Source organism: Triturus cristatus, chromosome 5_2 (assembly GCF_964204655.1).
Source record: "Triturus cristatus chromosome 5_2, aTriCri1.1, whole genome shotgun sequence".
NCBI lineage: Eukaryota > Metazoa > Chordata > Amphibia > Caudata > Salamandridae > Triturus > Triturus cristatus.
This window is the reverse complement of record NC_140588.1, coordinates 272290543-272303280: the sequence shown is the minus strand read 5'-3', so window position 1 is coordinate 272303280 and position 12738 is coordinate 272290543. Positions and strand designations below refer to the sequence as shown.

At 43.4% G+C, this 12738-nt stretch overlaps 1 protein-coding gene across 1 annotated transcript in view; it reads right to left on the bottom strand.

The window, feature by feature from the left end:
• Positions 1–12482, bottom strand: part of MYLIP (myosin regulatory light chain interacting protein) — a 35217-nt gene extending 22735 nt beyond the window's left edge. Inside the window, exons 1-2 of the mRNA XM_085607034.1 lie at positions 12220–12482; positions 8672–8862 (exon numbers count right to left, since the gene is read on the bottom strand). Of these exons, the coding sequence (XP_085463160.1) occupies positions 8672–8862; positions 12220–12306 (278 nt within the window). The 5' untranslated portion in view covers positions 12307–12482. The remainder of the gene's footprint in view (positions 1–8671; positions 8863–12219) is intronic.
• Positions 12483–12738: the final 256 nt, after the last annotated feature.

Here is a 12738-nt window from a genome sequence, read left to right as displayed (position 1 = left end):
AACATTTTAGTTCTTTCAAGGGCAACGTGCCCCAGTGTGGTTCAGAGAAACCGCATTATCGTTTGTAAACTATATAATTTTAGCAGTAAAATTGTAAGTCTGTGTAAAGTTAGTGGCCGCTTCAATAGGAAATGTACGGTCTGTAAATGCGCTTCCTTCTTTCCACACGATGCTTCAGTTACATAAAAAAACAAAATCGCCTCTCCACGTCCATTAATGCTAGGTAGGTTACGTAAGTTTGCCATTTTAAAACGTGGTTCTTAAAAGTTTGAGAACCACAGCCCCTTAAAAAAAAAAAAAACTGGTAAACTGTATATATTATTCGTAACAATTCAACGTTCATTTGCAAGTTTTAGAGCATTGTATTCCGAGAGGGCTAACATAAAAAACACCATGGCTACACAACTTGTTCGAAGCTTTGGAGTAGTTTGGAATAATGAAAGAAAGAAAAGCCTACAGAAAGCATTCCTAACTCGGTCTGAATCTAAAATGGAGGCCTGCTCTTCGTGTTGTTTTTCGGAGCTAGTTTCACTTGCCTTAAAAAAGGAACCAACTTCAGAGAGGCCGGTGTCAAATAACAACGCAGATACTTCCGCGTGGAGACAGGAGCCGTAGGCCAATGAGAAGCCCGGAGTCTGCCTAAACGAGGAAGCGCCGTAGACTAGACATATCAACTGAACTTGCCGTACTGTATAGCAAGGAACGCTCTGGGGTTACTCGCAGTCACTGACCTGCAGTTACATCGTCACATGCCATTTCTATGACATGAAATGCCTCATAACAACCGCGCTGGAAACCACCGCTCAAAACACACCCAGCAGCTTCGGATAAACAGGTCCTGTGCTGAGAACCGTAAAGGCTATTGGTGCGGAACCCACTACCACAAACCTTACACCGCACTGAAAGACCACATCCCCCACCAAGGAAACTCAGGCTTTTTAAAGTCACGCCTATTCAGGCAGGACACGTTTACAGCTGCTTGCTACTAACAGAAGGAATAAGCAAACTTTAAGTAGCAATGCAGGCGAATAGGAGCACGCCGACCCCCTGCAAGGGAGGAAGAGGCTGAAGGCAGGACATTAGGGCAAGCCCACTACACGGGTGAAGCAGGAACAGCACGACTGTTTTGTCCCACTTTGTTACATGGGTGTAATAAAAAGGGATCTGAAAGTCACACGGGCTAAGGGGCAGGTCACAGGAAATATTCAGCAAAAGAGGATCAAATTGCTTGCGCCAATGAGAGTTATTAGGTACAATATGCGGCACACTGTGGTATTCTCTAGGTTTTTGGTAATTTATCCTATATGGATACAAAGGAGATGGAAGTTATTGTATTCTAAATAAACAATACACAATTCGCTTCAGGTTTACCCAGTGTTCACACTAACAACCTCTAGAAGCTTAACTTAGAACAGTCCTTGACAAAACCAATGTGTCAGCCCTTGACAAGCAGGTGCGTTTATTTTACGGCAAGCATATGCCACACATATAAAAAGGAAAACATTTAATATGCCGTCACCCAAACGCGAAAAGAAACACAAAAACAAACAGCCACCCAAACGCGGCCACCTTATAACTGCAAATATATATATTTTTTTAAAACCACACACACACACACACACCATTAAAATGCAGTCATCATGTAGGATATTTTACTCGTTTTTATTTTTTAAACACGACTTTCAGCTATGGTTTTAGTTAACTATGCAATAAACGTATTACTTACAACAAGCCTTTCAGAGTAAAGATATCGTAATCTTCGCTAAGAACATTTTCTTCTAGGGTACAAAGGTGGACCAAACATGGGAAAATCCCAAAGCACCTGTCCAGTAGCCACCACCATGTCATTCTTCAGGTAGACTGAAGTTATCTGCTACCTTTTCTTAAACAGAATCATGGTTACAGCAGGAATAATGACGACTGGACAGAAACTGCTTGGAACAAACAGTTTCCAAGCATAGTGATTGCTTGAGACATCCCCCTCCTGTCTAAGCAATGATTGGGGATATATGATCAAAGCGCAAAGAGCTTGTGCTGGCCGTAAATTGAAGTGGCACAGCTTTAATCAACTTAAAAGTATATTTTAGTGAATTTTCCAAATGGGGAAGAAATACTTGTATCCAAAGTATGGGCCCGTAGACCTGACCTAAGACGCCTTAGCATTTATGCGCTTTACAAAACTTTCACTCACTTATTTACTATGGACAATATTATTCACAATAATGTCCATTTTATTGTGGGCAGGGTCCTGACATTGCCGCGATAACATTACAACTGTTAGCGAAAGAGAATAATAGTTCTTCGAAACAAAGTGGTAGCCATAGAGCGGAGTTTGCCTGCGTAATGTTGGAGGCTTAGGAGTCACTTTTAATGAAATGAGCTTCTGCTTTAATCTGAGAAGTACAAAATGTCTGCCATCTTTTAGGTTCTGTTTTCTTCCACATTCACCGTCAGCAGTGTTCCCTTTACACAAAGGATCAAATTGGGTAGTACCAGCAACAATTCGCTCACACTGCTTCACCCACGTCCCGTAAGCACATTTATACAAAAGGACACACATATCCATCCCTTGGCAGTCCTAAGAAGACCGCACAAAAAGAGGTGGCTAAAGCCCCAAAATTGCCAATCTTCTAAATACCTACTTGATCTCAGAAAACTCCAAATGTGATCATAGGGTGGAGGACATAGGGAAATGTGCTTTAGCAACGTGGTTACAATCAGGGCCACTGGAACGATGTAATATTGTGGCTGTAGTGTTTTCTCCGTAATTATGGATTTGCCACATAATCCATGACCTTCTGCATGGGGGAGGAGTTGGCCTAACGGCTAGGACGGTCGACCTCGATTCTGGGGAACTGGGTTCGAGTCTCGGCAATGACGCTGAGCATCCTGTGATTCTGGGCAAATCACGTATTCTCCCCATGTCTAACAAAATAAATAAATAAATGTGCCCTCAAGTAACACAACTGGTGCTATGTAAAGCGCTCTGATACCCGATAACTTCGGGTCAAGTTCGTGCTATATAAAACTCCGTAAAAAAAATAAAAAAAAAATAATCAGTGGATTTTAAACACAAACACTTTTTTCCAAGCTTAAATTGATCAAAAGTTATTATTAGAAACACAGCAACGTGTTTCTGTGCAACGGAAGGAACTTTGTAAGGGTTGACTATTCCCCTCTCTGTTGCTTACTGCTGTCTATTTGTGTATCAAACTGGATCTAATGAGATGAAGCATCTGCACACAGTGGTAACGTGTGTAGAAGTTACAAAAGAATGAAGTAACACTATCACTAAACGTGCTGCATTACACTGCACAATTTGTTTTTTCTTGCCACATAATTTGGCACAGCATAATGCCAGTGGCCCTCCTTACAAGGTATCTCTATTAGAACAAGCCTGCTTCCTCAGCCCATTAATGTGGCCACAGAAATCTGATGAAGTTTTGGGAATATCTCAGTATTAAGCCACGCCTTAAAAGACAGGGGATTATCACAATTGGAAATTAAATGAGGTGCAGCCTGGTTATTCCGTCGCCTCTGTCAGTCTTTGTGTTCTCTTAAAAGACAGAGGAAGGAGGGCGTAGAACAGAGAAGGAGCAGTGGACCAGAAAGTAGGAAGAGAAGGACTTAATTGCAACCTTGAGTCAACCAGGTTCAAAGATACCTACTCAAAGCAAGGACCAAGACATCACACGAACACCAACACAGTACCCTCGGGTATCACCAGACATAGTCCTATGAACAGAACTTCATAGAAACAAGGGGCCTCATGTAGGTAGCATACCAGTTACCACTTCTAAAATACCGAACGATACCGAATCGGTATTTTAGAAGTGGTAACTCGTATGTAGGTAATGAGTCGGTATTTTTTACCGATTCGTTACCATTCGGTAATTACCGAATCGGTATTTACCGATTCGGTAATGAGGCATACCTTCCCATTGATGGGAAGGTATGCCTCATTACCGAATCGGTAAATACCGATTCGGTAATGGGGGGGAACACATACAAGGGTGGCAGGGTGTCACATTGACACCCTGTTGCACCCCTGATTCGGCCATGTGTGCACATGTGGCACACATACATGCCCTAAGGGCATGTATGTATGCCACATTGCACACTGCTACGCACGTAAAAATGCATTAACACATACATTAATTATTTACCACCAACTATAAGTTGGTGGTAAATACCGACTCTTAAACACACACACACACTCCCCCTACATCTCGATTTTGGTTTCGGAATTTACCGAATCGGTAAAATTACCGATTCGGAAAAGTTACCGATTCGGTAACATTACCGATTCGGTATTATTACCGAATCGGTAATTTTACCGATTCGGTAAATTCCGAAACCAAAATTCGTCCCCCTACATACCAATAGCCAAAATACCGGTCGGTAACGGTATAATTACCGAAAATCGGCCGTTACCGACCGGTATTTGGCTACCTACATGAGGCCCAAGGACTCTACAAGAATTCCCGTAGGCAACCTGTCCAAGCAAAGGTAGAACAAAAATGACATCACCACCAAGGAAGGCAGCTGCTAAGCCGAATTCACTGTTTATATTTGCATTACGAGGCCACACGCCAAATCACCTAAATACAAAACGAATTGAACAAATATTAGATTACTCAGTCGTCAAACAAAAGAAAAGAACACCGCAGAGACCTAATTCTCTGCAAAACAACCACACACTTAAAGGGACCTTAGACCCAGCCTCCTCTACTATCAATGTTAGAAACAAAATTTAAAAAAATGCAGAGTTCATAAACAGCAAATCATTCATTTTCAGGACAGAAATCACACCAACGACCACAGGAAAAATCTCTTCTAGTGTTAAACTGTTTTTGGACCACCACTAACAGGTAAGAACGAGAAGCAAAGCAAGCAACCTTAAACCACACAATACCATTACAGCACAGGAACCAGAAAAGCATGCTTCTATAGTCTATGGGCATTATTGACCTCTCACACTGAATAACCTACAATAGATTATACACTAAACAGCTCCATGTGAAAGTGATCTTCCCTGAACACATCACTGTGTTACACTGTTACAGATGCACCCTACAAGTACTACAATATATCAATAAACCTTCAGGCATGCTGAAGACCATTTCATACTCTCACCTTCACCCAGAAAGAGCAGAGTATACTCCTCACAAAACACCAGCTCTAGAGGCCTCACCCAGGTTTCGGGGTGGATGCTTCTGTGCACTTTATCCAGTTGAAAAGAAGTGGGGTCGACCAAAATGATAAAGGTACTTTCAGCAAAACAGTTCAGAGAGGAATCTACAACACCCATGCTGCCCGCCTAGGTCCAACCCAAAAGTGTGTGGGAGCTTACAATCGGCAACCATGTCTTTTGTTCAGAAAGTCAGCTAGCAGCAGTACAGAGTTTATGCAGCGGGCTACCCTACCTGACCATCTAGTCCAGAAGTGAAGGATTGCGTTGAAGCCGCGTCCATGCCATACTTGTACACCACGGACTTATTTGAGTAAGTCAAATCAATCAATGTAAGCTTTATTCGGCTTTTGGAAATTAAAACCATACAAGTAAGACAGACCATGATGTACATATAAATTAAAACCATCCTCGAAATAATCAAAATAAAATGCATGGATAGAACTACAAAACATATTAATAAAAAACACAATTACAAATCTCAACAGATATGAATCTTAAAAGAGAACAGCTATCTAATACACACAAAAAAGTCAATATAGCTAGAGAATTCAATGAAGGGATCATAGTAAGTTCTGAGAAGTAGAGGTCCCTACATGTAATGTAATAGCAATATAAGGGCCAAGGAGTTGAGTGCACCATTCTTAAATGGGAGAAACCTTTCTTAGGACAAGAACCCTCACTCACCCTAGGGTGACATGCTTCATCATAAGGCTCCCTCCTCACACCAGGGATAAAAGGTCCCTGGTGTGGGCTACAACTCTTCTGAGCCAGAACAGGAGCCGAGGTGTTTTGCAGAGAGGGGACCGAAAATATGGTTAGTGAGGGGCTGAGTGCAAAAAGAATGGAAAAGGATACCTAGGACAGGATTAAAAAGCGAAGAGGACTAGGGGTTACTAGCAAATGTATCCCAAAAATAGGTCAACGTGTTTCAATGACCCCAGCCGAGGTTCAAGGGTATTCTTGAAGACCAGAAAAAGTAAGACACTCTGCAGTCACATTAATGATACAACATTAAAATCTTATGTAAACGTGTATACTGGCCACGACGTGATAATAGCCGGAATATTTACCCGCTGGAACCCCCATGACTGAGAACCACACTGACTGCTCCGCAGCTGAGCATTAAGTGGGGTACCCATCAGGCCAAAGGGAGGTAACTGAATATCACCGATAAGATGAGACGGTGTACCCTTAGTATATACTACCTTTGGGCCATCACTGAAATATACCGGCTATTATCACGTCATGGCCAGTATACACATTTACATAAGATTTTAATGTGGTTTCATTAATTTGACTGCAGAGTGACTTACTTTTTTTGGTCCTGCAGAATGTCCGTGAACCCCGGCTCGGGTCCTTGAAAGACAGAAACATGTTGAACTATTTTAGGGGTATATTTGCTAGTAACCCCTAATCCTCTTTGCTTTTTAATCCTGTCCCGCACAATAAAGACATTTGGTCTCCTAGAGACAGTTTTAAATATAATTTTCCATTCTTTTTGCACTCTACCCCTCAATAACCATATTTTCGATCCCCTCTCTGCAAAACACCTCAGCTCCTCTTCTGGCTCAGACGAGTTGTAGCCCAAACCAGGGACCTTGTGGCCCTGGTGTGAGGAGGGAACCCTATGATGAAGCATGTCACCCTAGGGTGAGTGAGGGTTCTTGTTCTAAGAAAAGACTCTACACGTTATGAATAGTGCACTCAACTCCTAGGCCCTTATATTGTTATTACATTACATGTAAGGCCCTCTACTTGGTTTCCCCTTTTTCGTGATTTGATCATTCTTGAGAACGTACTTCCAGCGAGTTCATATTCAGAGAGGGAGCAGTGCACTCGCCTAATTTTTGGGGCCCGTCCCTTGGATCTTTTGTGTGCATTAATTCATAGTAAGTTCTGTCAGGGTTAAGAGAACCACTGCTGCCCACACAATCTATGAAGGAAGGCCCAAGGCCATGTACAGGCGGGCCCATGGTCTTCGTCACCCTCCTCCTCCTCCCATCCCTCTGTTCTTGGCAATGCAAAGGTACATCACACCTACTCCAATTTGAAAAGTTGCTAGTCTCGGGGAAATAACACAATGTCCCGCCAACTCTTGGATTCGAATATAGAAATCTAAAAATGGGAAGACATGTCTCCCCACTGCAAAAAACGAATATTCCGTGAGGCCCAAGGCTTTAACAAGGAGGCCTGGGACTTCTGCTACTCTGAAGGGTTTCTGAAAAACACTGACATTTTATTTTGCCTGCTGTACTTGGTAAAAGGAGGTAAACTGGGTATCGCTGCAATTTTTAAAAAGGTAGCAAGATTAATTTGAGAGAAAGGTAAATCAAAAACTAAAACTTTTTTTTGAGGACTTTAAGTTATACACTTCCCTGAACTTCTCTTAGGCAGTCTGGCTTCCAACATTTTTTACACATTTACTTATGGGGGTGGGGAGCGAATCGCTAATTCAAAATTCGGAAACATTTTACAGCAAGCAAAAAGAATGCTTCATGTGAAATAAGACCTGGCAATTGCACGCCTGAAAAAAGTTGAACTATATCAACACGTGGGGAGGAGCCATTTCCTGCCTTCCTATGCAGGCGGGTTTCATATGACCTGCAGTAACACTGACAGCAGCGAGGGTTACTAGCGTTCATAAGGCGCCCGCAAAAGCCAGACCGAAAAATATCCTGTCATTTGATCGGTCCGTCCCTCACATACTGAACTGAAAAACAAACTGTGTTAACACGGAAAAAGAACTCAACCCTGCAGTTCCCACAATCACGTCTCGGATTACGGCTTTGCAACCAATCGGTCTTGAAATGTACACCTTACATAGGGTTAAGGAAATTACTCGCGAAACTTCGACACTTTCAAGTTCAGGGGGAAGGGGGTCCGATGAATTGAGCGAGTATACATCTAGCATATTGATTTCTGAACCCACACGTTTGTAGGTATTCACACATCTCCTACAGAAAGTGTCCTGTTATTGGAAATACATACATACACACATTTACTCCAGTCATGAAGGTGCAAAATTGGAATGGGGAGGGAATTACCCAAGTACTAATGCAGGGGTAGGATAAGAGGTTCTCCAAAGGAATTCCCTCGCTGAAAACAAAATAAGTTAAATTTGCAAATGTATAACCCAGTCACGTTTTTGTATACAAGTTTCCAAATGGTGAAAATTCAGCAGCAAGTACTGGAAAGGTGCTACGCCTTCAGTACAATTTTGGGCGTAGTAGTGAGATACAAAATCTCAGGAATTGTTTAAATTTGCTCCAAACATTGGAGAGCTGCCAATGGCTCAAACAGATTCATCTATGCAAAAAAAAAAAAAAAAAAGCTATAAATCAAACAAAAGAAACATTGACTGCTGTCCGTAGGATAAGCAAGTAAAAATGAGAGACATAGTAAAGCCTGCAATGCACTTTTTTTTTTTTTAAACCACAACACTTTTTCTGTTTCTGAAGGGTCAGTGCTGCTTCTTACCTGGTCTGCTCCTGCAATATGAGATGGGGCTCCACGAAAAACTTGACCCGTAGCTTCATTCTGTATGGTGCCAGGCCGTCCATTTGCTGGGAGATCCGGTTCCTAAGATTGAGCCACAAATTTTCGCCTTTGTTGCCGGTGAATTGGAGCCCGAAATAGTCAACCTCTATAATGCCCAACCTCCGGCAGACCTGCAGAAAAAGGGGGCATGATCACACCCTCGTTCAACACGGTGCACTCAATATTCACAGGGCTGCTGGAATTATGTGGCAGATTAGGGTCAAACTATGTGGCAAGGTTGATCAATTATGCAGCAAGAATAGGCAAATTATGCGGCATAATGTGGCACATATTATGATGGTATTGTCGAATTATTTTGTCATTTTTACAGATGTTAACCTGGGCAAAAGTTTCGCATTAGTACACCAGTTTAACACCCCAAAACAATAATAAGATACAGAACTGTTACCAATCAAACTTTGCAAAGCCTTTCTTTCCATTTTGCCTCAACAAGCGTTGCCTGTGTTTTAATAACTTTTAAACCGTTTGAACTACCGAAAATGTTTATTAAAATGTGAAGATTATGCAGCACATCCTGGATTGAGCAGAACATTTATAATTAGGAGAAAGCAATGCCGCCGCCAAAAGGCATAAATCCAGTGGCCTTGAATGCTAAATATGATGGAAGGCACATATGTAGTAACCTTTGCTCAGATATGTTCCTTTCCAACAAATGCGGTACCCAGTTAAAACAATTTCCTGACTGACCCAAACCTTGCAGGCAAAGACGCTAAAACGTAGTATATACATCACTTATGTAGCCACCCATATAGAACGTCTCCTCTTTCAAGTAACTTTGGTACGGTGAGCAATACCTGCTTATCTATTTCAAAAAGATGAGCTGTTCTCCACTCACTGAGATATCTTAAAATAATATAATGCCCAACTTAAAAAGACTGCCCTGTATGCCACCGTTTGCTCATTGTATTTACTTTGCCGAGCTGTGATCATTAAAGATGACTTTACATGCCATCTCGTGACCATATGCACTGACTCAATGGCAGCCACGTGCAAATTGGGAAACCAAACAAGTTACAAACGTAGTAAGATTTTTTTTTCTCCGGAAAGTAACAAAAACAATCGCGATAACTAAGAACCAAAATGTAACACCACCCCAATCCACACGCCGCTGTTCAAGTCAGTAAGGAATTCCAAACTGGAAATACATTCATGTCCCCTATTAACAAATGGACTCAACTAGATACAGTTGCGAATATGTTTTTTTTTTTGTTGTAGAAGTCTAATCAGCATGTGGGCAGAAAATTACGGCTACACTTTGGAACTTCAAAGTGGAAGCTAACGCGTGCTTTGGTTTCAATTTGTTTAACCAATTAGAAAGACAGAGCCAATTACGCATAAGGGGCAAAAGACAGCAAAAGCCCGAGGGAGAGGGGAGGCGGAACAGAGAGGACGGCCACAACACAGGAGCCCATCTGCCGACAGCGGCTAAGCATCTGTCCCTCTTGAAGCATGGGGGCAGCTGTTGCCCCCTCTCTGCCTGACCCCATCAATCTTCTATACATCGAACCCAAGCGCCTGCACGTACAGCCATCGCCACAAAAGACAACGAAAGGCACACTCAGGGTGACTACCAAGAGCAGCCCTCCCAGATGAGAGGGATAACAACAAAACACACACTTAAACGCTCTTTTCGGACAGATGGGTTCAACTGAGCTATTGGATTACTTGCATATTGCACGCCTAGGGGGAGACCACCCACGAAAATATATATATGTATGTAGTTGCTTCTTGTATTGTTTAATAAGTGCTTCCAGAAGAGTGAAAATATATATGTATATATACACACACACATACATACTTGTGTTTTTTTATCAATAGGTGCTTCCAGGAGAGGTGGTTTGATTATTTTTTGGGAGCCGATGAGCAACCTTACCAGCGTTCACAAATTCTTCAAATACACTCGGATTTGTTCCAAAAGCAGTTCCAAGAGGACGCCTTTTAGAAGGCGTCTGGGTTAATAAGTGGCAGGACCCGAGGAGAAGGTGTACTTTCCCATCCCTCGTATAATTATTAAAGGATGTATGGGCCCTGCCACACTAGCATGAACTCCACTCACACAACACCCCGGGTAGTCCCACAGGTGGCACCACGCGTGAACCAGGAGGATTTAGGAAGCTTTGAGGTATCTCGGTGGTCACTTAGAAATCGGAGCCTGAAGGGCTTCACAGGTGGCTGGCTATTAGTACACATGCGAGATACCACAGACAAGCGAAGTCCCTCCTCTAGTTAATACTGGATGGCGGTCACTACAGACGGTACAAACAAAAACACATGCCACAACTGGGCAGTGAGGGGGTACCGTGAAGGCTTAAGACCACAGCACACAGACCACAACAAAGATACATAGAGCCTCAAACAGAGTTTGGAAATCTCTGATGAGGTGCACAACATATAGAGCGACAGGGGCCAATATTATTAGAGATAACAACTTAAGTCAGAAAATACAGGAAAAAAGGAGATCCTTAGTGATGCAGGTCGAGACTATCTACAGGATTTAAGAAATTACAAGAGGGACCCGCAGATGAAGTACCGAAAGTGAAACTACAACAAAGGTCGTGGGATGAGCAACCTACGAGAGGAGTGATTAGAGAAGGAGCAATGATGGTGGGCCCCAAAATCAATATCAGCAATGGAGGGGCGAAACATCAGTGATACTAATTGAGGGTGGGCTTTGGAAGTACCCTCATCGGGGAGCCCAGATGAAAGAACCTAGATCGAAGATTCTAACAGAAGGGGAACTTACAAGAGGCGACTTTAAGGAAAGGGGCACGACAGGAGAATACACAGATAAATGAAACCACGGAAGGGCCTCCTTATTGGTGAGGGGTGGGCAATATGGAGTACACTGCTACAGGGATGGTCCCAGAAGAGGGTCTTTAAGAGGGCCCTCGAGAGGGATGGGACAATAGAACCCCTCCCTCCCAATATTACATTTCTTACAAAAATAGGCCCAGAAGAAAGAAACTACAACAAAGATTATAGTGTGAGTAACCTACAAGAGAAGTCATCAGAGTAAAGATTATAACTGAGAGCTCCCCAGCCTCCGGATTACTACCACCAAAGGTGCAAGAGGAGGCTGAAATAATTTATCTACAGGACAGGATAGGGGGGGGGGGGCAGTCCATGAACACAAAACTATAGCAAGAGTCTAAAGATGAGGGGAATTACAAGACTCTTCTTCAGAGACGGACTCTAGAGGAGGACTAAGGTAAATGAAACACTACTTCAATCGTGCCACCAAAGAGGGAATGAGAATATACAGAGGAGCCTGCATAAGGCAGGAGAACCTCGGACCAACATCACCGTAGGAGAAGCCCCCCCCCACCCAAAAAAAAACCTCATGTACACCAGTGTGGAGGGACCATATTAGTTAGGGTACTATGGATCTAACGGGTCCCAACAGAATTCTCTATCTCGATCCATATTTAGCGGTGAGGGGGGGGTGTCTAGATAGGTCGTCATCTCACCTGGATCAGGCAATCTTCCCCGTTTGCTTTGGCGTCCACTTCAACCTCCATGACTACGGCGTCCGGCCTCGTAACGAAGCACAGCATGGTGGGTACTGCCGCCAGGGCTGCTCTAGCGTATGCTGCTGCCACACAAGGAATCCGGTCTGCACCGACCTTAAACACAACCCCCGCCGCCGCCGTGTCCTGCTCTGGTATCTCGAGCTAGGCGCTCGGTTCCCTATACACAGAACCCAGCGCCGGCCCCCAGTCCCGCCGAAACCAACCGCCGTGCGCCTCTCATCTCCCTAGGCACCTCGCCAACCAATCAGAGCGACGGTAGTTCCAGCGAGCCCTTCGGGCTTTTGAAGTGTGCGCATAGGCGCCACCGCATGGCTATCTGCAGAAGTACATTCCAGGCTGTGCCTGAGGATTGATTGCTCAGTTTTGTTTTCAGTCAAGTTAGCTGGCTCTCGGTTGAAGAACAGCACGCGCGTCCTTTTTCAGCTGTCTCTTAGTTCTCCGCCGCCTCCGGCGGGG